This window comes from Crocodylus siamensis, chromosome 8 (genome assembly GCF_052110815.1).
Source record: "Crocodylus siamensis isolate JL-2025a chromosome 8, ASM5211081v1, whole genome shotgun sequence".
Lineage (NCBI taxonomy): Eukaryota > Metazoa > Chordata > Crocodylia > Crocodylidae > Crocodylus > Crocodylus siamensis.
Genome location: NC_143402.1, coordinates 52743480 through 52763171, shown reverse-complemented (window position 1 = coordinate 52763171; position 19692 = coordinate 52743480). Strand labels below are relative to the sequence as shown.

The following is a 19692-nucleotide window of genomic DNA, read 5'->3' as shown; positions in this document are numbered from 1 at the left end:
GTGGGTTAGAGCAGGGTGGCCAGGAGCCCAGATGCCTGGGTTCTTTGGGAAGGAAGTGGAACGAGGGGACCTGGGAGCCTGAATGCCTGTCCCCAGCCACCCTACAGAGCTACATGCATCATGGCTGGTGAGGCCTCAGGCTGACTGGGGTGGTAAGGCTGGGACAGGGATCCCCCCACTTGCTCCACCACCCAACCTGATTGCACTCCACTCCCAAAGCTCCTCCTGTTGGCCCTGGTGGGTTTCAACTTATATGTAGAGCAGGTCATCCCAGGATACATCACAAACAATATGGAGCCTGGGCATAACCCCACAGTAAGGGCCCTGGATGCCTGAGTTTTTTCTGTGCTCTTGAAGGAGGTGGGAGCTGGGGGGTTGCAGCAGGGAACCCAGATGCCTGGATTCTCTGGGATGGAAGTGGGAGATTGGGAGTTAAAGCAGGGTGGTGTAGGGAGCCAAGACTCCTGGGTCCCCCCATACACACACACCTGATTTTCTGAGGGCAATGGGGTCTGGTGGGCCAGACAGAGCAAGGGGACTGCAGTCACCTGGATGCCTGGGTTTCCTCCCAGTTGTGGGAGGGAAGTGGGGGCTCAAGGGGTTGGTGCAAGGAGCTGGGATGCCTGGGTTTTCTCCCTCCTCTGGGAGAATGGGAGCTGGTAGGTTAGAGCAGGGAGCAGTTGGAAGCCCAGACACCTGGGTTCTCCATGCTCTGGGAATGGAGTACGGCCTGGTCGACTAGAGCTGGCTGGGGTCTGGGAACCCTGGTGCTTGGGTTCCATGCGACTCTGGGTGGAAAACAGGGTACCAGGGAAGGTGAAGGCCAGATGGGCTGTCCCTCCCTGCTGACCCCTCCCCCTTTCCCTGGCAGGAAGTGGTGTGGGGCTGGCCTGGAGGGCAGCACTGGGGGCTGGGCTAGCTGGCTTGGCTGCTGCCTTCCTGGCCTACCATGGACCCACCTCTGCCCTGCCCAGCTTGGAGGGGCTGCAGGAGACCTGGGCTACCATGGAACCCCTGCTACACCGAGCAGGTGAGCAAGGTTTTGGCCAAGGGGGTGGGGTTTGCTGGGCCACATCCAGAGGTTTGCCTGAGTTTCCCTCCATGGGTAGGGCTTAGTGGATGGGCATGGCTTTGACTGCATAATGGGCAAGGCTTGAGTTGACACCTGGCTACTCCTAATGGATGGAACTTGGTGGAGGGGACAGAACTATACCTCAGGTAAGTAGAATAGGGCAGAGAGTGGGGATAAAACCCTGGTTATGTGATGGAAAGGGGGTAGAGCTATCCCTCTGGCACTGGTTGGCAGGGCTTATAGTTTCATAGTGCTTAGGGTCAGAAGGAACTTAAACAGATCATCAGGTCCAACCCCAGCAGGAACAAGTACCAGGATCATAACACCCCAGCCAAATATCTGTCTAGTCTCCTCCTGAAGACCCCCAAGGTAGGAGAGAGCACCACCTCCCTTGGGAGTCCGTTCCAGAGCCTGGCAGCCCTAACCATACAGTAGTGTCTCCTGATGTCCACCCTGAACCTTCTAATAATTTGTGGCCAATATTCCTAGTAACCCCCAGTGATGCCCAGGGCAACAGAGCCTCATCCAGTTCCCCCTGGTGAGTTTGTAAATGGCCACTAGATCCCCTCTCAGCCTTCTCTTGTGGAGGCTGAATAGATTCAGGCCCTTCAGCCTCTCTTCATAGGGCTTGACCTGATGCCCCCTGACCATGCGAGTGGCCCTCCTCTGGACCCTCCACATCCCTCTTGAAGTGCGGCACCCAGAACTGGACGCAGTACTCCCCTCCAATAGAGGCGAAGGATCACCTCCCTGGACCTGCTTGTGATGCATCTGTAGATGCAAGACAAGGTGCAGTTAGCCTTACCAACCACTTCCTCGCATTGGCAGCTTATGTTCGTCCTGGAGTCAACAATGACTCCAAGATCCCTTTCTGCCACTGTTTTGACCAGAGGAGTGTTTCCCAGCCTGCAGATGTGTTGCTGATTCCTTCTCCCTAGATGCAGTACCCTGCACTTGTCTGCATCAAATTCCATCCTATTCTCATCCTCCCACCTCTGTAACCTGTCTAGATATAGCTGGATTTTGTCCCTCCCCTCCAGTGTGCCCACCTCACCCCACATCTTGGTGTCATCAGCAAATTTGGACAGCGTGCTTTCTACACCCACCCCCAGATCACTGATAAAAGATGTTGAACAGTACAGGCCCCAGGACCGAGCCCTGGGGGACTCCAATGCCCACATCCCTCCAGGTCGAAAACGACCTTTCCACCACCACTCTCTGGGTGCGACCATCTAGCCAATTTGCCACCCATCTGACTGTGTAGGCATCAATGCTGCAGTCACCTAGTTTAAGAGAATGTGGTGGGAAACAGTGTCTAAGGCCTTCTTAAAGTCCAGGAAGACAACATCCACCTCAACGCCCTTGTCCAGGACTTCATGACCTGATCATAAAAGGAAACCAGGTTAGTCAGGCAGGATCTGCCCTCAATGAACCCATGTTGGTTGCCCCTGAACATTACCTCCCTTGCTGGGCCCTTGCAGATGTGCTCCTTGACGATTTTCTCAAAAGGTCTTCCCATGGACTGAGGTAAGGCTGACTGGCCTATAGTTGCCGGGGTCCTCCTTTCTCCCCTTCTTGTTAATGGAGACCACACTGGCCCTTTTCCAATCCTCTGGTACCTGGCCAGAGCCCCACATACAGCTATGCCAGGGCCCCACTATGACCTCTGCCAATGCCCTCAGTACCCTTGGGTGAAGAGCATCTGGACCTACTGATTTAAACATGTCCAGCCCCTCCAAAAGTTCCCTAACTAGGTCAACCCTGACCCTAGGCATGGCGGTGCCTCCCCTGGGTCCTTCCATAATTCTAGTGGGGGGAAATGTCCCAGTCCCTGTCCAGGAATATGAAGGCAAAGAATTTGTTAAAGAGGTCAGATTTTTCATTTGCTGCAGTCACCAGATTGCCAAGCCTGTCCTGTAGGGGCCTACGTTACCCGGTGCCTTCTTACTCCCTATGCATTTGAAAAAGGACTTTGTTATCAATTGGAAATGACCAATCTCATTTCCTTCTATGACCAGGTGACCTATCACCTGGACAAGGGAAAAGAGATTGATGTCATATATCTTGACTTCAAAAAAGCTTTTGATCTGGTATCCCACGATCACCTCTTGGCCAAACTGCCCAGTTGTGGCCTTGGCTCCACCACGATCCGCTGGCTGGGAAATTGGCTTCGTGGTCGGACCCAGAGGGTTGTGATTGATGGCAGTCACTCATCATGGTGCCCTGTGACCAGTGGGGTCCCTCAAGGCTCTGTCCTGGGACCCATACTGTTCAACATATTCATTAACGATGTGGACATTGGAGTCAGGAGTGGACTGGCCAAGTTCGCCGATGACACCAAACTTTGGGGCAAAGCATCCATACCAGAAGATAGGTGGGTGATCCAGGCTGACCTGGACAAGCTCAGCAAATGGGCAGACGAGAACCTCATGGTGTTTAAGACTGATAAATGCAAGGTTCTCCACCTTGGGAGGAAAAACCTGCAGCATCCTTATAGGCTCGGCAGTGCTACGTTGGTTAGCACTACAGAAGAAAGAGACTTGGGGGTCATCATTGACCACAAGATGAACATCAGCCTCCAATGCCATGCTGCGGCTAGTAAAGCGACCAAAACGCTGGCGTGCATCCATAGATACTTCTCGAGCAAATCCCAGGACATCATTCTCCCCTTGTACTCGGCCTTGGTGAGGCCGCAGCTGGAGTACTGCGTCCAGTTTTGGGCTCCACAATTCAAAAAGGATGTGGAGAAGCTTGAGAGAGTCCACAGGAGAGCCACGCGCATGATCAGAGGTCAGGAAAACAGATCTTACGATGACAGGCTGAGAGCCACGGGACTCTTTAGCCTGGAAAAGCGCAGGCTCAGGGGTGATCTGATGGCCACCTATAAGTTTATCAGGGGTGACCACCAGGATCTGGGGGAACGTCTGTTCACCAGAGCGCCCCAAGGGATGACGAGGTCGAACGGTCACAAACTCCTGCAAGACCGTTTCAGGCTGGACATAAGGAAGAATTTCTTTACTGTCCGAGCCCCCAAGGTCTGGAACAGTCTGCCAGCGGAGGTGGTTCAAGCACCTACATTGAACACCTTCAAGAGTAAATTGGATGCTTATCTTGCTGGGATCCTATGACCCCAGCTGACTTCCTGCCCTTTGGGCAGGGGGCTGGACTCGATGATCTCCCGAGGTCCCTTCCAGCCCTAATGTCTATGAAATCTATGAAAATCCCTAATTCTGGTCGCTAGCCCTATCTTCATCTCTGCCTTGGTCTTCCTAACAGCCTCCCTACAGTCACGAGCAACAGAGGTGTAATCCTCCTTGGTGGTACCCCTTGCTTCCAGTTTGTACACCATTTTTGCCCTCAGGCAATCCTGGATGCCTTTGTTGAGCCCTGGGGTTTTCTTAGCACTCCTGTCCCCCTTGGTGCACATTGGGACTGACTCGCTTTAACTCGGAGGATCATCTTGAGGAACAACCATCCATCTTGGGCTCCCATCTCATTGAGGCTCCAAGACCCCAATGCCTCTCCTACTAATCTTAGCTCACTGAAGTTGGCCCTCCTGAAGTCGAGGACTTTTGCCTTACTGCTTGTTTTCACCACCCTGTGCTGGATAGTAAATTCCAGCAGGTAATGATCACTGTCACCCAGGCAATCAAGTACCCACAGACCCCTCACCAGATAATCACCTGAGGCAAGGACCAAGTCTAGCAAGACGTGGGACTATGCACTTCCTGAGTTAGGTGGAGGTCCTGGATCCTAGCTAGAAACCTACGTGAACAGTCAGACCTGGCTGACTGCTCCTCCCAGCAGATGTCTGGGTAGTTGAGGTCACCCATGACAGCCACATCCCTTGACTTTACAGTGTCCATGAACTGACCTGAGAATTCCAGGTCCAGTTTGTCTCCCTGGTGAGGCAGTCTGTAGTAGATGCCCACTATCAAGTTCTTTTCCCCATGACCCCCTTGCACTCTTATCCAGACCGCATCAGTTTGCCCCTCCTCTGACCCCATCCTGATCATTGAGGATGTGCATTGCTAATTTGACATAGAGCACTACACCCCCCACACACCTTTTTTTTCTCCCCTGCTCCGTATCGTCTGTATAACCTGTAGCCTGCAATGCCCACTGCCCAGTCATGGGTAGGATCCCACCAGGTTTAGCCCCGCTAGGTCTGGCTTGAGACCACAATATTACTGTGTGGAACCTGGGAGGGGGTACGGCCACTGTCTTCGGCAGGGGCATGGGTGTGGTTTATGAGGCAGCAGCTATCAGGTATGCATTAGAGTGGAGCTAGAAGAGGGCAGGCCGAGCCCAAGTCCTGATAAAGCAGAGAGTGGGGATTGTGGGAGACACCAGGGATGGGGCTGCCTGAGGGGCGTGGGACATAGTGATACTTGTCACTCACAGCACTTAAGAGGCAGGGCTCACAGGAGTGAAAGTGAGTGGAAGGGGGTCATATGGATTGGTCTGTGGCCTCTTCCCATGGCTGCAGGGCAAGGGGGCAAAGTTTAGCTGCAAAAGGGGTGCAGCTGAAGGAAAGGGGCAGGGCTTCAGACTGTTCCACCCCTTCCCTCCACCCTCCCACCTCTGCCTTGCTCCTAGAACATCTGCTGACCCAGCCCATCCCCAATGAGGATTTCAGGTTCCCTGATTCTTTGGAGGAGTCTACACCAGTCCAGCCCCAGTCCTGTCTGAGAACCCTGGGTGACACACTGCCTGGGTTCTCTGGGAGGGGAGTTGGGGCTGTGAGCCTGGATTCCTGGGTTCTCTGGAAGAGAAAGGGGGGTGACAGAATGGAACAGGTGGGAGCTGGGAATACAGACACCTGTGTTCTCTGGGAGGGGTCTGGTGGGATGGAGCAGGGGGGAGCTAGGAAGCTGAGCACCTGGGTTCTCCCCAAACTTTGCAAGGTTTGGGGTGGGGGACATCAGGGGCCCCTCCTAACCCCAGTTCTCACTGCCTAGGCTCCCAAACCAGCAGCCCCTGGCGCCACAGCCGGTCAAGATCGAGGTCCTGCGCTCGTGCCTGTCACTGTCATGGCAGCCCTGGCTCTAACACTCATGTTGATATGCCTCTGCCCACAGTGAGTCAGACTCCATCAGCATGGAACCTAGGGGTCCAGGCTCCTAGCCCCTTCCTTCTCTCACCCTGCCTAGAGAACGCTCGGTATCTTCTCCCAGATTTAATCTATTAGACCCCACTCTTGCCCCAGACCTGGAATAGAACCCAGGTGTCTGGGCTTCCAGCCCTCCCTGCTCTCATCCCTGACTTCCCTCTAAGAAAAAACAAGCTTTTGGATGCCCCTGCTAACTCTTTCTCTTCTGCCTCCTCTCAGGTCCCCTACTACAGCCTGAGAAGTTGCCAGGTCAAGTACCCCTCCCCCAGTACCAATCTACAGCCAGACAGAGCCCGTTGGCAGCCAGGACACCTAGGTCCCCTCCCCACTCTGGTGAGGGGGGCTGAGAGCCTAGACATCTGAATACCATTCAGCAATGTGGAAGCAGAAAGACTGGGGTGGGGTTGTTTGTTTGTTTGTTTTAAGAGTGACTGGACTTGCCTGGATACTTGGGTTTCATCCTCACCCCTCAAGAGGTAGTGGAGACCACAGGGTTAGAGCAGGGGAGGTCTGGATTCCATCCCCAGTACTGGGACAGAAGTAGGGTAAACATAGGATGGGGAACTGGACACCTGGACCTCAAGAGAAATGTGGTCTAGTGTTTTTAACATGGGGGGGGGGGGATGGGACGGGACAGGACTGAGATGCCCGGGTTCCTGCTCCAGTGCCAGGATGAGAGTGAGGACTATTAAATGGAGTGCAGAGGGGCAGAGCAAGAGAACAGATGGGCCTAGACACTTAAGTTCCCTTTCCAGTGCTAGGATGGACAAGACCAAACACCTGTTTCCTCTGGGGCCTAGTACACTGGTAGACTGTGTGTGGGTACAGAAGGGGGGAAATGCTTGAATTCCTTCTCTAGCATTTGGATCAGAGCAGGGACTAGTGTATCAGGGGAGGGGGACCCCAGATGCCTGGGTTCCTCCTCCAGTATTAGGCTGGGGTGAGGTTGTGTTAGTGATGGGAGCAAGAACTGACACCTGGGTTCCTCAGCTAGTGCCAGGATAGGTGTGGGGGGTTAGAGTGAATGTTTTGGGAGAAAAGGGGGAGGAGCCTTGTTCCTCTTTCCAGGACTAAGATGGGAGTGAGGTCTACTGTGTTAATGGGCAGGGGGAGTGCAGGTGCCTGGATTTCTTCTCCAAGGGGGCTAGTATGAATGCCTGGGGAAGAAGAGGCACTGGAGCAGGGTTTCCTTGCCCACATGATAGCTTCCTTTGATACAAGTCCAACAATTTTAATGAATAAAAATGTTCTTAGCAAAGCTCATTAGGATAACTCTATTGTACCCTCCTGCCCCTGCAGCGGGGGCTAGTGTCCCCAGTCCAGCTCTTGGGGGTAGGAGACAGGGAACACAACTTCCTTCCCTCATCCATTCAGAAGTCCATGGCAGCTGTGAGAGCAGTGGAGAGCCTGGTGGCAATTTTCTCTAGTGGGGGGGTGGGGGTGGAGAAAGAAGAGAAGTTATGGGGTTGAGTGGAGAGGAAGAGGGGTGCCCTGGACACCTGGGCTCCCTCTCTGAGCCTAGAAGAGGCATAGGGTTAAGTGGGGAGAGGGTTGGTAAGAGACCCCTACCTGCTCTCTTCTGCTGCTGCTTACGCCTCCTGCTGGCTGTGCGCAGGCCCTGCCCCTGGACGAGGGGGTCAAGGTCAGCGATGTCAGGCAGGCTGGGGGCATAGGGCCTAGGGCTCGCAGCTGTCACTCGTGCCTTCACTTTGGCTTGCAGCTCCACAGTCATGGGGCCAAGCTAGGGGGGGAACAAGGGGCTTGTCACAGAAATGAGCTTGGGGGAGGGTTCCCACATGGGAAGGAGGAGGTGGAGCTCAGAGGCCTTACCCATTCACCCTGTCATTGAACTGGTTAGGAGGAGATGGGGTTTAACAGGGAAAAGGATACAACTTGCAAATAAATTGAGAGGAGCCTTCCATTGGCTACTGGTGGAAAATGGGGGTGGGGCTTAAGCAAAGCCCTGCCCCCTTTGGCCCAGAGCTCTATTACTTGTACTGGGTGATTAAGGGAGGGGCTTAGCATGCAAATTAACTAAGAGGGAGTCTCTCCATTGGATATGGGTGGGGAAAAAAGGTGGGTCTGAGGGTTCTGCTCCTTCCAGTAGGAGTTGGGTGATGACAGGGATCCGGGTTTTCCGTTTCCCACAAAAAAACAGAAAACCACGGATTTCCTATTTTTATTGCAGAGAAAATGGATTTTACCTTTTAGCAGAGAAACCTGGGGATTTCCCAATTTTTGCAAAAAGCTTTGCAGGCTGGCAGAAAAGGAAGGGGTTAGGAGATGGGGGAGAAGGGCAGGGCCTGAGGCTCCCACTTGCCAAGGCTTGGATCATGGTCGCTATTTGTTCCTGTAAGGTAAGTGGGGCTTGGGGGGCAGCTGGCTGGGAGCCGTGCCAGATTAAAAAATGGGGGGAAGTGCGTCTCTGTGCCTACTCCCAGGAGCAGGGCTAGGGGGGAGTGAAGGCAGCTGTGCCCCTTTGAGGGCCACACACACACCACCCTGCCAGACAGGAGGGGAGTGGCCCTGGCCCGCTGCCACCACTGCTACACCCCATGGTGCTCTGCAGTGGCTGGTTGAGTCCCTCCCCCTGTCAGTGCCCCTCTGCAGGCCACACGCACCACCCGGCTGGATGGGTTGGGTGGGGGGAGGCTCACACACAGCAGCCACCGCCATGCCTGCCACTGCAGCTCTGCAGGCAAGCAGTGCAGCAGCAGCAGCAGCATGGGGTGGTGGCAGTTAGCTGCAATGTGTGAAACCTTTCCCCCTGCCCTGCCAAATCCTTCCAGCCAGGCAATGCATGTGTGGCCCACACAAGGGCACCAATGAGGGGAGGGGGCTTGCACACAGTGGTTGCCACTGCCCCACACTGGCACTGCTGTTCTGCTTGCCTACACAGTCTCATGTGCAACCAGCCACAGCAAAGCAGTGCAGGGCACAGCAGTGGCAGCAGTGTGTGCCGCTAGTGTCTGCCATGTGTCTCCTCCTGTCTGGCTAGGTGGTGCGTGTGCAGCCTGCAGAGGGGCACTGCTGCCCTCGTCCCCTGGACCCAGTCCTGGGAGCAGGCACAGAGATGCACTCCCGACCCCTGCTGGGGGTGGGTGTGTCTGCCTGCATGTGCAGTGCTGGGGGGCTCTTAATTTTAGTCACGGATTTGTGGCTTTAACTGGAGAATTTGTGATTTATTTTTTAAATCAGGGAAAACCAGGACTTCTGGTGATGAGTCTAGGTCCTGGTTTTCTGTTTAAAAAATCATAAGTTCTCTGATTACAACCTCCCAAAAATCTGTGGGCTTTTTGCCATTAAAATGAAATGTCACTATATAGAAGTATCAGTTGAATACAGTGTTTCAATGATATATTTACAATTTTAAAGCAATCTGGAAGCCTATCAGTGCCTCAGTCACTATAATAAATTCTAAATAGCTATAAATTTTGGTGTTTGATTTTGGGTTTTTTATCATGGAAAAATCAGAGGTCTCCCTACCCCCTTCACTCACTAGGACAGAGGTCCAGCTGTGGCTGTCCCATTCCCCACCCCCACTTTGTGGCATTGAGCAGCTCTGCTATGCCAGTGCTCAATCCCTGCCCATGCCATTGCTCCTCACTCCCCACCCAAAACCCTGTGGGCTCTGCCAGTGTCACTCATGTTCCCCCTGCCTGACCTTCCTTCTGCTCTTCCCAGTCCTGCAGCCTGGAACTCTGCTAGCCTGCAAGGAAAAACCCACTATTTCCCATTTTTCTCCTTAGAGAGAGAAAAATTTGTGTTTTGCCACAGAAAAACGCAGTTAATGGAAAACCCAGATCCATAGGGATGAGGGGCCTAGCATACAGATAAGCTAACAGGGAAAGACTTCCACTGGATACTTACTAGTGGGGAAGAAGACCGGGCTGAGGATGGTCCTGCCCCTTCTTGAAAGGCTGCATCTATGGGGGGGGGGCAAATAGGGGCAATTGCCCCAGGCCCCACCACAGCCAGCTCCATCATTGCCCCATACTGCCCGCTCCAGCCACTTGCCATTCCACCCCCTCCCCTGCCCCTCAGGCTGATGTGCTCTGGGGCCGGCACACTCCTAGGGACAGCTCTGGCTGCATAAGGAGAAGGGGCTTGATATGCAAGTGAGAAGAGGGCACTGGAGAAGAGGGGATGGTGAGAGCTAGCTAGACTTCACTGGAACCTGACTGGAAAGGGGGAGGGGCTTGCTTGTGACTCCACCTCTTTTGTAGAGCACAGATCAGATAACAGCAAAAGAGGGGCTTGGCCCGCAAATGAGCTAAAGGGAGAAGACAGACTTATGGAGAAGCCCCACCTACTTGCCCTGGAAACAGAGAGGGGCATGGTGAGCTCATGTAAATGAGCTCATAGGAACCTCCTATGGGAAGTCAGTGGGGAAGGGGTGGGGCTTAAAGCGGTGGTCTCACCCCTTCTCAGCCTACCTTCAGCTCCTGGTATTCCTCCATACTTTCTGGCTCTCCTTCCTCTTCCTTCTCCATTTCCATGGTGGTCTCTGGGGCCAAGCCAATGCCCCCAGGAGCCAAGGGGAGAGCTACAGAGAGAGAGGTGCTGTGAGTCTGCCCCAGATACCCGGGTTCTTTCCCAGACTCTGGAAGTGGGGGAACTGGAGAACCCAGGCATCTGGGCTCCCCCCTGCTCTGGGAGGGAAGTAGGGTCTTGGCAGTTGTCAGCAAGGGAGCCCAGATGCCTGGGCTGTCTCCCCAACTTTGGAAGGGAAGAGGGGGCTGATAAGTTCTAACAGTGAGCAGTTGGGAGCCCGGACACATGGTTCTTTCCCAGTTAAGCAAAGGCAGTGGAGCATGGTGAGTCGGAGCAGAGGGTAGGCTGGGTTCTTTCTACAGTTGGGGATGGGGAGGGGAGAGTGGCGACTTAGAACTAGGAGTCCAGTGGGCCACAGGAGTAAGGGGTCAGGAGCCCACACATCTGGGTTCTCTCCCAGCTATGGAGGAAAATAGGGTTTGGTAGGTTAGCATAAAGACAACTGGGGGCTTGGATACCCAAGTTCCTTCCCAGCTATGAAGTAGGACTGAGAATTCGATGGATTAATATGGAGGGAACTGGGAGCCCAGACCCCTGGGTTCTGTCTGTAATTGTGGGAGGGGAGTGGCGACTGAACCGCAGTGGGGGGCTGGGAGCCTGGACACCTGGGCTCTCTCCCAGCTATGTGATGGGAATGGGGGCCTGGTGGATTAATGTGGAAGGAACTGGGAGCCTGGCAACTTGGGTTCTTTCTATAATTGAGAGAGACATGGAGGCTGATAGGTTGTAGTAACAAAAGGGCTGGGAGCTATAGGAGGCAAACAGGATCTAGTGAGTTAGTGTGGAGGGAACTGGGAGCTCAGGTGCCTGCGTTCTCTGCTTGCTCTGAGAGAGGAACAGAGACTGGTGGTTAGAGCAGGGGTGGGGGATGGGAGCCTGGACACCTGGGTTCTCCCCCTGTGCTAGGAGAGATGACTTACAGCCGGACAGGGAGCACCCCCAAGAACCCCACTTACTGGCCAATGCCTCCTTATTGCCCTGCTCCAGTGCCTCAAAGTCAAAGGCCTTTCCCATCTCTGTAACTATCTCAGCACTGATGTGGGTGGGCAGCGTATGGGTCTCCGGGGGGTGTGTGAAGTAGCTGATTTTCCCACTGTGGGGAAGGGAGAAGGGTCAGCTGGGATCCCTGCCTCATCCTTCAACACACCCCAGGAAGGAGCATGTAACAACACCCAGGGTGGGACTCTTTTAGAACCAAGATGTGACCAGATCTGGGGTGGAGAGGCTGGAGAATGTCATGTGAGATACCCCCTTGCCCCATATTCTACCTCACTGGAGAAGAGCATGGAAGAACCCACCCCTCAACAGGATAGGGCTCCTTGGGAGCTAAGATGTAACCAGATCTAGGGTAGGTAGGCTGGGCAATGGCATCAGCCAAAAAGAGCCCTATTTCTCACTTCCCACATCCCCCCCGGCAGCCAGCATGCCTTCCGCCCCCCAAAATCCTCGCCTTGTCCAGTCACTTAGCACAGCTCTGGCAGCCTTCTCATGATCAGGTAGCCCACCCTTCCTCAGCTTCCCCTGCCGCCGGGCCAGGTGGGCCAGAAACTCCATGGTGTCATGATAGGTGGGGACCCCATAGTGCTCCATGATCTGTGTGGAAAAAGATAGGTAGAGGGTCCCCCCAGGGCCCATTAAGACCTCCACTCATTTGGGAGGGCAAGCATCTTGGGCCATGGCCTCAGCCAGGGCACCCAGGTCCTACCAAGCTTGGTGTGGGATGCTCCCAAATGGCAGCTCCCATTTTCTCTGAGGCCTTCGTAGCACACATGATGGTAGCCCCTGCTTTCCACACGGCCTTGCCATAAAGGTCTCTGAAGATGGCAGCTGCTGGTATTGTGGATACTTCCATGTTGGCACCATCCCCAAGACAGCACTTGTTGCCTTCCCTGAGACCTCAGCTTTGGTGTCTCCCAAGATGGTGGCTCCCACCCTTCCTCCCTGAAGCCTCAGCTTTGGCAGCTCCTAAGAAGGCAGCTGCAGACATGGTGACCCCCATGTTTGGTATCATATTGGGTACTGCCCTACTGGGGATCCTACCAATGGGTGCTCCTTTAACTATCAGCCTGGATCTCAGCAACCATAGTTTCACAGTTTCTAGGGTCAGAAGGGACCTGAATAGATCATCTAGTCCAACCCCCTGCTGTGGCAGGAAAGATTACTGGGGTCAAATGACCCCAGCAAGGTGTTCATCTAGCCTCCTCTTAAAGACCCCCACGGTAGGGGCCAGCACCACTTCTCTTGGAAGTTGGTTCCAGATCCTAGCCGCCCTGACTGTGAAGTAGCGCCTCCTGATATCCAGCCTAAATCTACCCTCTACCAGCTTCTGACCATTATTCCTGGTCACTCCTGGCAGTGCTCGGGGGAACAGGGACTTCCCCAGTGCCTGCTGATCCCCCCTGACTAGTTTGTAACAGGCCACTAGATCCTGCCCTCAGCCTTCTCTTCTGGAGGCTGAACAGGTTCAGGTCCCATAGCCTCTCTTCATAAGGCCTGCCCTGCTGCCCCCTGATCATATGAGTGGCCCACCTCTGGACCCTCTCCATGTTGTCCACATCCCTCCTGAAGTGCGGTGCCCAGAACTGGACGCAGTACTCCAGCTGCGACCTGACCAGTGACGCATAAAGGGGGAGGATCACCTCCTTGGACCTGCTTAAGATGCATCTGTGGATGCATGAGAAGGTACGGTTGGCCTTCCTGACTGCTTCCCCACACTGCCGGCCCATCTTCATCTTGGCGTCAATGATGACTCCAAGATCCTTTTCTGCCTCTGCACTGACAAGAAGGGAGTTCCCCAGCCTGTAGGTATGGTGCCAGTTGTTCCTCCCCAGGTGCATCACTTTGCATTTGTCAGTGTTGAATCCCATCCTGTTCTCATCCGCCCACCCTTGTAACCTGTCTAGGTCCGACTGTAGCCTATTGCTCCCTTCTAGAGTGCCCACATCCCCCCACATCTTAGTGTCATCAGCAAATTTGAACACGGTGCTTTTTACCCCCTCATCCAAGTCGTTGATGAAGATGTTGAACAGTGCGGGCCCGAGGACTTTCTTAGCAACCACACCCCATAGCAACTATCCTGGCCCCAGTAAGCCTGCCTTAGCAACCATCTATTTGCCCCCACCCTGGGGAGCTCCCATAGCGACCAGCTGCCCCCCTGCAAAGCACTTGGCAACCAACACTATAGCAACCACCCTCCCTTCTCCAAGGGACCTTAACAATCACCTCATAACAACCACCCACCCCAAGGCCCCTTAGCAACTGCCCCTCCCCCCAGGTCACCTGCTCCTTGGCACAGTGCTGCAAGATGGCCGCTACAGGGGTGACAGGGTCTTGGAGACGCTCGAGGGGGAGGCAATGGCGCAACACAGATCCTGTCCCGGCCCCAGCCAGCACCAGCCCCGGACAGTCCAGTAGCCTCACGTGCTTGTCTAGCTGCACCATCTGCAGGCACCTGGACATGGGGGGACAACAGGCTATATTACACCTTTCGGGGAGCAGGGGGACGTCCCAGGCATCCAGGCTCTCACCATGAGGAAGGAGCAGTGTGAGATCTGAGGGAACCCAGGCATCCAGACTCCCACAGAGGAGAACGGGCTGTACGAGAGGTTGAGGAGAACCCAGGCATCCAGGCCCCCATAGTGAAGGGACAGCATGAGAGCTGGAACCTAGGCATCTGGCTCCCACCCCAGAAAAGCAGCAGTGCAAAAGCTGGTGGGGGAAACCTGGCATCCAGACTCCCATGGTAGAGGAGGAGCAGCATGAGACCTGGGGGGAACCCAAGTGTGGGGGAAGGGGGGGGGGGCTCTCTTACTTGGTGACACCAGGGGTGGCCCCCACACTGCAGACCCGGCCCCGCTTCAGGCTGTTGATAAGGCTGCTCTTGCCTACATTGGGGAAGCCTGGGAGGAGAGGAAGGGGATGGGACCCAGATGTCCAGGCCCCCAGCCTGTTCCTTGTCTAACCCACTGGAGTCCACACCCTGCACGGAGAACCCAGACATCCAGGCTCCCTCTGATTTAATGCACCAGGCCTCCACCCCAACTGAGAGCCTAGGTGTCCATGCTCCCCCTGCTCTAACCCACCAGAGCCCACCACTTCACTCAGGGACCCCAGGTGTCTGAGCTGTACAAACACCCAGGGGTTCAAGCTTCCAGCCACACCCTGCTCTAATCGTCCCCCCTCCCCCATCCTGAGAAAGCCCAGGTGTCTAAGGCTGCCCCTGCTATAATCCTCTATCCTTACCAGATAACTTAGCAATCCCAGCTCCCCCCATCCCTACCCCCACTCTTCCCAGACAACCCACACATCCAGCTCCCTCTACTCTAATCCTCCATCCCTCCCAGAGAACCCAGGCATCTGGGCTCCCCCTGCTATAACTCTCTATTGTTCCCAGAGAAACCAGGCATTCAGACTCACCCACAACGCCCACGGTGATGGTGGCTGCAAGGCCCTGGCTGCGGCTGTAGCTCCCCAGCATGTGGAGGAGACAGTCAGCTCCCACGCAGCCCCCGCTGGCCAACAGCTCTACTGAAGCCTTGGCCACCGGCACCCGGCTCTGCTGCTGTGTGGGGGGAAGGCAGAGATGTAGGTGAACAGGGGACCCAGGTGTCCAGAGCCCGCCCCTACCCTACAGCTGGGAGCAGGGAACCTAGGTCCCTGAGCAGCTAGACCCCACAACTACCCTCCAACTGGGGATGGAGGTGGGAAAGAGGGAACCCAGACATCTGGGTTTCTACTCCCCACCCCTCCCTAGAGTTGGGGGAAGAACCCAGGTGTCCAGATCCCCACATAATCCCTCCCAGAGTCAAGGAGGGAAGTCATCTGGGCATTGGCACTCTCCCTAAAGCTGCAGGGAGAACGCAGGCATCTGAACCCCATCCACACCCCACTGCAAAGCCATGGTTGGAGAGAACCCAGAAGTCTGGGCTCCCACCTACCAGAGCCAGGGAGAGAACCCAGGTGTCCAGGCAGCTCCCTCCCCCTCACCAAGTTCCTGCTCTGCTGCTGGGTGCAAGCCTTGAAGGCAACAGTAGGGAACTCATTGCGCAGGTACTGTAGCCACTTAGCCACCACCTCCCTGGGCACCAGGTCTGGGGAAGAAGCATGAAGAGTTAAAGTAGGAACGAACCCAGGTGTCTGGGCTCCCAGACCCACACCTAAAGAATTCAGGCATCTGAGTTCCAGTCCCCTACACTCTCACTCCTGCCCTAAGGAACCCAAGCATTCAGGCTCCCAGCCCGCACATTTCTCTCACCTCCCACCCCACACCCAGTGAACCTAGGCATCTAGGAGAGCCTGTACCAATCTTGTTGAGTACAAGAACAAGGCGCTTCATGGCTCCAGCCTGTAGCACTGTCTCCTCCACCACAGAGCAGCGGCAGCCCAGGGGGTCTCGAGCATCCAGCACCTCCAGGATGACATCTGCTGCCTCCACCACCTGTACTGAGCATAGCACCTGTACTATAGCAGGTGCACCATAGCAGCCAGGATCTCCCCTCCAGGACCTAACCAGGCCCAGCCCTGCTTAGCAACTAAGGGCTGGGGTCTCTCACCCAGGGCCTGACCTGGCCTGGCCTGGCCCTGCTTAATGGGTGGGGATACTGGTCTCTCATCCCAGGACCTGACTAAGCCTAGTATCTCCTTAGCAGTAGCAATTAGTCTCCCATCCAGGGCCCAGCCTTACTTAGCATCTGAGGTTAGCTAGATGGAAGGGGAAAAGCCAGACATGCAAACTCCTAGACCCCAGCCCCTTGTAACCCCCAAACTGGGGCAGAACCCAGGAGCCCTGAATCCCAGGCTCCCCCAGCTGTAACCCACCAGTCCCCTTTCCCATCCTAGGGCTAGGAAAGAACCCAGGGGTCTGGGCTCCCAGGTCTGGGCACCCAGGTTTCTCATGCAGGGCCCATCCTGGGTTCAATTAGGCCTGACCCTGCCTAACAACATGGGGTCTCCCATCTAGGGCCTGACTAGGCCCAGCCCTGCTTAACAACCATGGAATCTCACTCTCATCCAAGGCCCAATCATGCTTAACATCCAGAAAATTGGTCTCCCGTCTAAAGCCCATCAGACTCAGCCCTGCTCAGTGTGGTACTGACCTTCCGAAACTCCCGGTAGTATGCCCTGAGGGGGGCATCCTTCTCAGTGTACTCAGGCCCCTCCAGTGTGAGCTGTCTGACCTCCTTAGGGGGAAAGGGAGTGAGACAGGGAAGGGAAGAAGGCAGGCATCCAGGCTCCTAGACCCTACTCCCTGTGCTTTACAACCCACATGGCTCCCAAACCTGGAAGAGAGCCCAGGAGTCCAGGGTCCCAGGCTACCCCAGCCCACAAGTCCTGATTCCCCTCCTAGGGCTGGAAAAGAACCCAGGTGTTTAGGATCCCAGGCCCCTGCTGTTGTAACCCACCAGCACCCACTTCCCTCCCAGAAAACCCAGGTGTCTGGGCCCCCAGAGGGGGCCTGCTCTGACCCCCTGACCCTTACCCCCCCTCTCAGGACTAGGAAATAATCCAGACTCCCAGTCCCCACTACCTCCCAGATCTGGGTGGGACCCAGGTGTCCACAGCTGACCTGGTGCTCAAAGTTTCTCTGGCGCCGGAGGGCATCATTCTGAAGGGCCTCCAGGCTCCGGTGCCGCTGGGTCTCTTGCTCTCGTGCCTGGCGCTGCCGCTCCCAGACCTCCTCTGCCTGTGGAGAGAACCCATGAGTCTGGGCTGTTAGTCCCTCTGCTCTCACCCCCAGCCCCACTCCCCTCCCCAAAAACCCAGGCATCTAGAGTCCTCTGTCCCCACTTACCCTGTTTCTTCTCAGCTCTGCCTCCCTCTTGGCCTGCTCCTTGAAGCAGGAGACCTGGGGGACACCTGGGTCCTTTTTCACAGGAGCCTTTGTGTCCTTCCTCTGTGGGGATGAGTTAGTCATGTCCATTCTTCCCCCACCCCGGGGATAGAACCCAGGTGTCTGGGCTCTCAGATCCCCCAGTTCTAAGCCTCCAAACCCCACTCCCCACCCAGAAAATGCAAGAATTGGGCTCTTAGCCCCCATGTTCTCAGCCCCTGCCCCCCACCTTGGCAGCAGTAGGCTGGATCCTTGCTGTTCTCCGCTCTGTGGGGTGAAGCAAAGGATTAGAGGGTTCATAGGGGTCAAGGGTCAAGGTTAGGGTCACCTCTCCCCTATGGCACTTACTGGGCCACGTCATGGTGGTGTTACTGGTCCTGGGTTGTCTCAGCTGGGTGCAGTCTGGAAGACAGAGAGCAGCAGGTGAAACAGGAGCCCCAGACACTTGAGTTCTGTTCTTACTCAGGGAGGTAGGTGGGGGGAGCTGGGAGCCCAGATGCCAGGGTTTTCTCTCCATTCTGGAGTTCAGAGCAGAGGGGAACGGGGAGCCCTGACACTTGAGTTCTCTCCCAGCTCTACGGGAGTGGGGTTAGAACTGAGAACCCTCACACCTGGATCCTCGACATGCTCTGGGGCAAAGCAGTGGAGTCTGATGGAAGGCTGGAAGCCCGGATGCCTGGGTTCCCTCCCCACTGAGGAATAGGACTAGAATTTGATGGGAGCCTGAGACACAGATGCCTGTGTTTCCCCTCCACTATGCAAGAGCAGTGGGGGCAAATGAGTTAGAATAGGGGGCATGCTGGGTTCCCTGGTGGAGTGGAGGCTGGGGGGTGAGAGCAGGGAGGGGATTAGAAGCCTGGGTTTTCTTCCTGCCCTTGTAACTCCAGGTCAGCCCCTGCTGTCCCTTATACGCGGGGGGGGGTGGTTAGCCCCAGCTTTGTCCCCACAACTCCGCGCTCCCCTTACCTACCAATTCACCTCCCTTTACTTGCCTTACCGCTTGCAGCTCAGCTACCACCCACATGACCTTCCTATGACACCCCACTTCCGGGCTCCTTTCTCTATCCGAATGTGGGCGTAGCTTGGAGGGCAAGCATTTTTTTCCGCTCATCTCTCTGTGACTGCGCATGCACCTCCTCGGTTCTACGCACTTCTAGCTCGCGCGTGCGCTGTTCTTACTACTAGTCTCTTTCGCTGCCTTCCGCTTTGCAGGTATGAGGTTACAAGCATCAAGGTGCTGCAATACCGGAGCATGTAACGTGTGTATAACTGTTTGCTGCTAATAATCCAGATACTAAAACAGTCAAGGGACTAGTGGGACGTCAAAGGATTAACGGCCCCTGGAGTCGGTTGTAGACTGATTACATCAAATTGCCTAGAAGCGCAAGGGGTAACAAATATTATTTGATAATTGTAGATGTATTTACTAAGTGGGTAGAAGTAATTCCCACACGGAGAAATGATGCATTAACTACTGCAAAAGTACTAGTAGAACAGGTATTGTCACATTATGGAGTACCAAAAGGAATTGATTCAGATCAAGGACCCCACTTTGTGGGAGAGATGACCAAGACAGTATGTCAAGCTTTAGGAATTAAACAAGGATTACATATCACGAGGCATCCACAAAGTTCATATCTAATGGAAAGAACTAACAGAACCTTAAAGTTAGCTTTAAAAAAGGCAATAGAACAACAGAAAAGGAATTGGGATGAGAAACCTTTGGTTCTAATGGGGGTGTAGGTTGTAGCCGTGTTGGTCTAAAGACATAGGCAGACAAGGTTCTTTGGGTGAATCTGATACCTTTTATTAGACCAACTTAATAGTTGGAAAACAATTATTAAGCAAGCTTTTGGGTTCAAAAACCCTTCATCATCAGGCTAAGGAAGTTTCTGCAGTTGGTGTGCGCTCTTCCTGGATGGAATGAAAAGTAAAGAAGCCAGAGGCTCGTCTGGTATGCATACAAGACAGGTACTCAGTGAAAAGCCTCTGGCTTCTTTACTTTTCATTCCATCCAGGAAGAGCGCACACCAACTGCAGAAACTTCCTTAGCCTGATGAAGGGTTTTTGAACCCAAAAGCTTGCTTAATAATTGTTTTCCAACTATTAAGTTGGTCTAATAAA

At 54.7% G+C, this 19692-nt stretch overlaps 1 protein-coding gene across 6 annotated transcripts; it reads right to left on the bottom strand.

Annotated features, from left to right (window-relative positions):
* Nucleotides 1–7445: 7445 nt before the first annotated feature.
* On the bottom strand, nt 7446–18706 carry GNL3L (G protein nucleolar 3 like). Of its 6 annotated transcripts, none has more exons than XM_090059665.1 (17): nt 18561–18706; nt 17917–17970; nt 17798–17835; nt 17530–17631; nt 17305–17421; nt 16835–16918; nt 16041–16176; nt 15726–15829; nt 15156–15300; nt 14551–14638; nt 14019–14190; nt 12190–12332; nt 11696–11832; nt 10622–10731; nt 9850–9894; nt 7755–7926; nt 7446–7608 (listed from the first exon to the last, which is right to left on the bottom strand). In XM_090059665.1, exons 2-17 carry the CDS (start codon nt 17927–17929, stop codon nt 7556–7558), a joined length of 1659 nt encoding a protein of 552 aa, XP_089915791.1. In that variant the 5' UTR covers nt 17930–17970; nt 18561–18706; the 3' UTR covers nt 7446–7555. The 6 variants fall into 6 exon arrangements, with proteins under 6 accessions (XP_089915791.1, XP_089915792.1, XP_089915794.1 ...); XM_090059666.1 differs by having other exon boundaries at nt 18566–18698; XM_090059668.1 differs by having other exon boundaries at nt 18539–18585.
* Nucleotides 18707–19692: the final 986 nt, after the last annotated feature.

What these genes read in the sequence shown, in the direction of transcription:
- GNL3L (XM_090059665.1), bottom strand. An exon ending in CATCACCGTGGGCGTTGTGG is followed by an intron (nt 14,639 to 15,155) that starts GTGAGTCTGAAT and finishes CTCTCCTCCCAG; the next exon opens with GCTTCCCCAATGTAGGCAAG. An exon ending in AGCACTGTGCCAAGGAGCAG is followed by an intron (nt 12,333 to 14,018) that starts GTGACCTGGGGG and finishes TTTTCCACACAG; the next exon opens with ATCATGGAGCACTATGGGGT.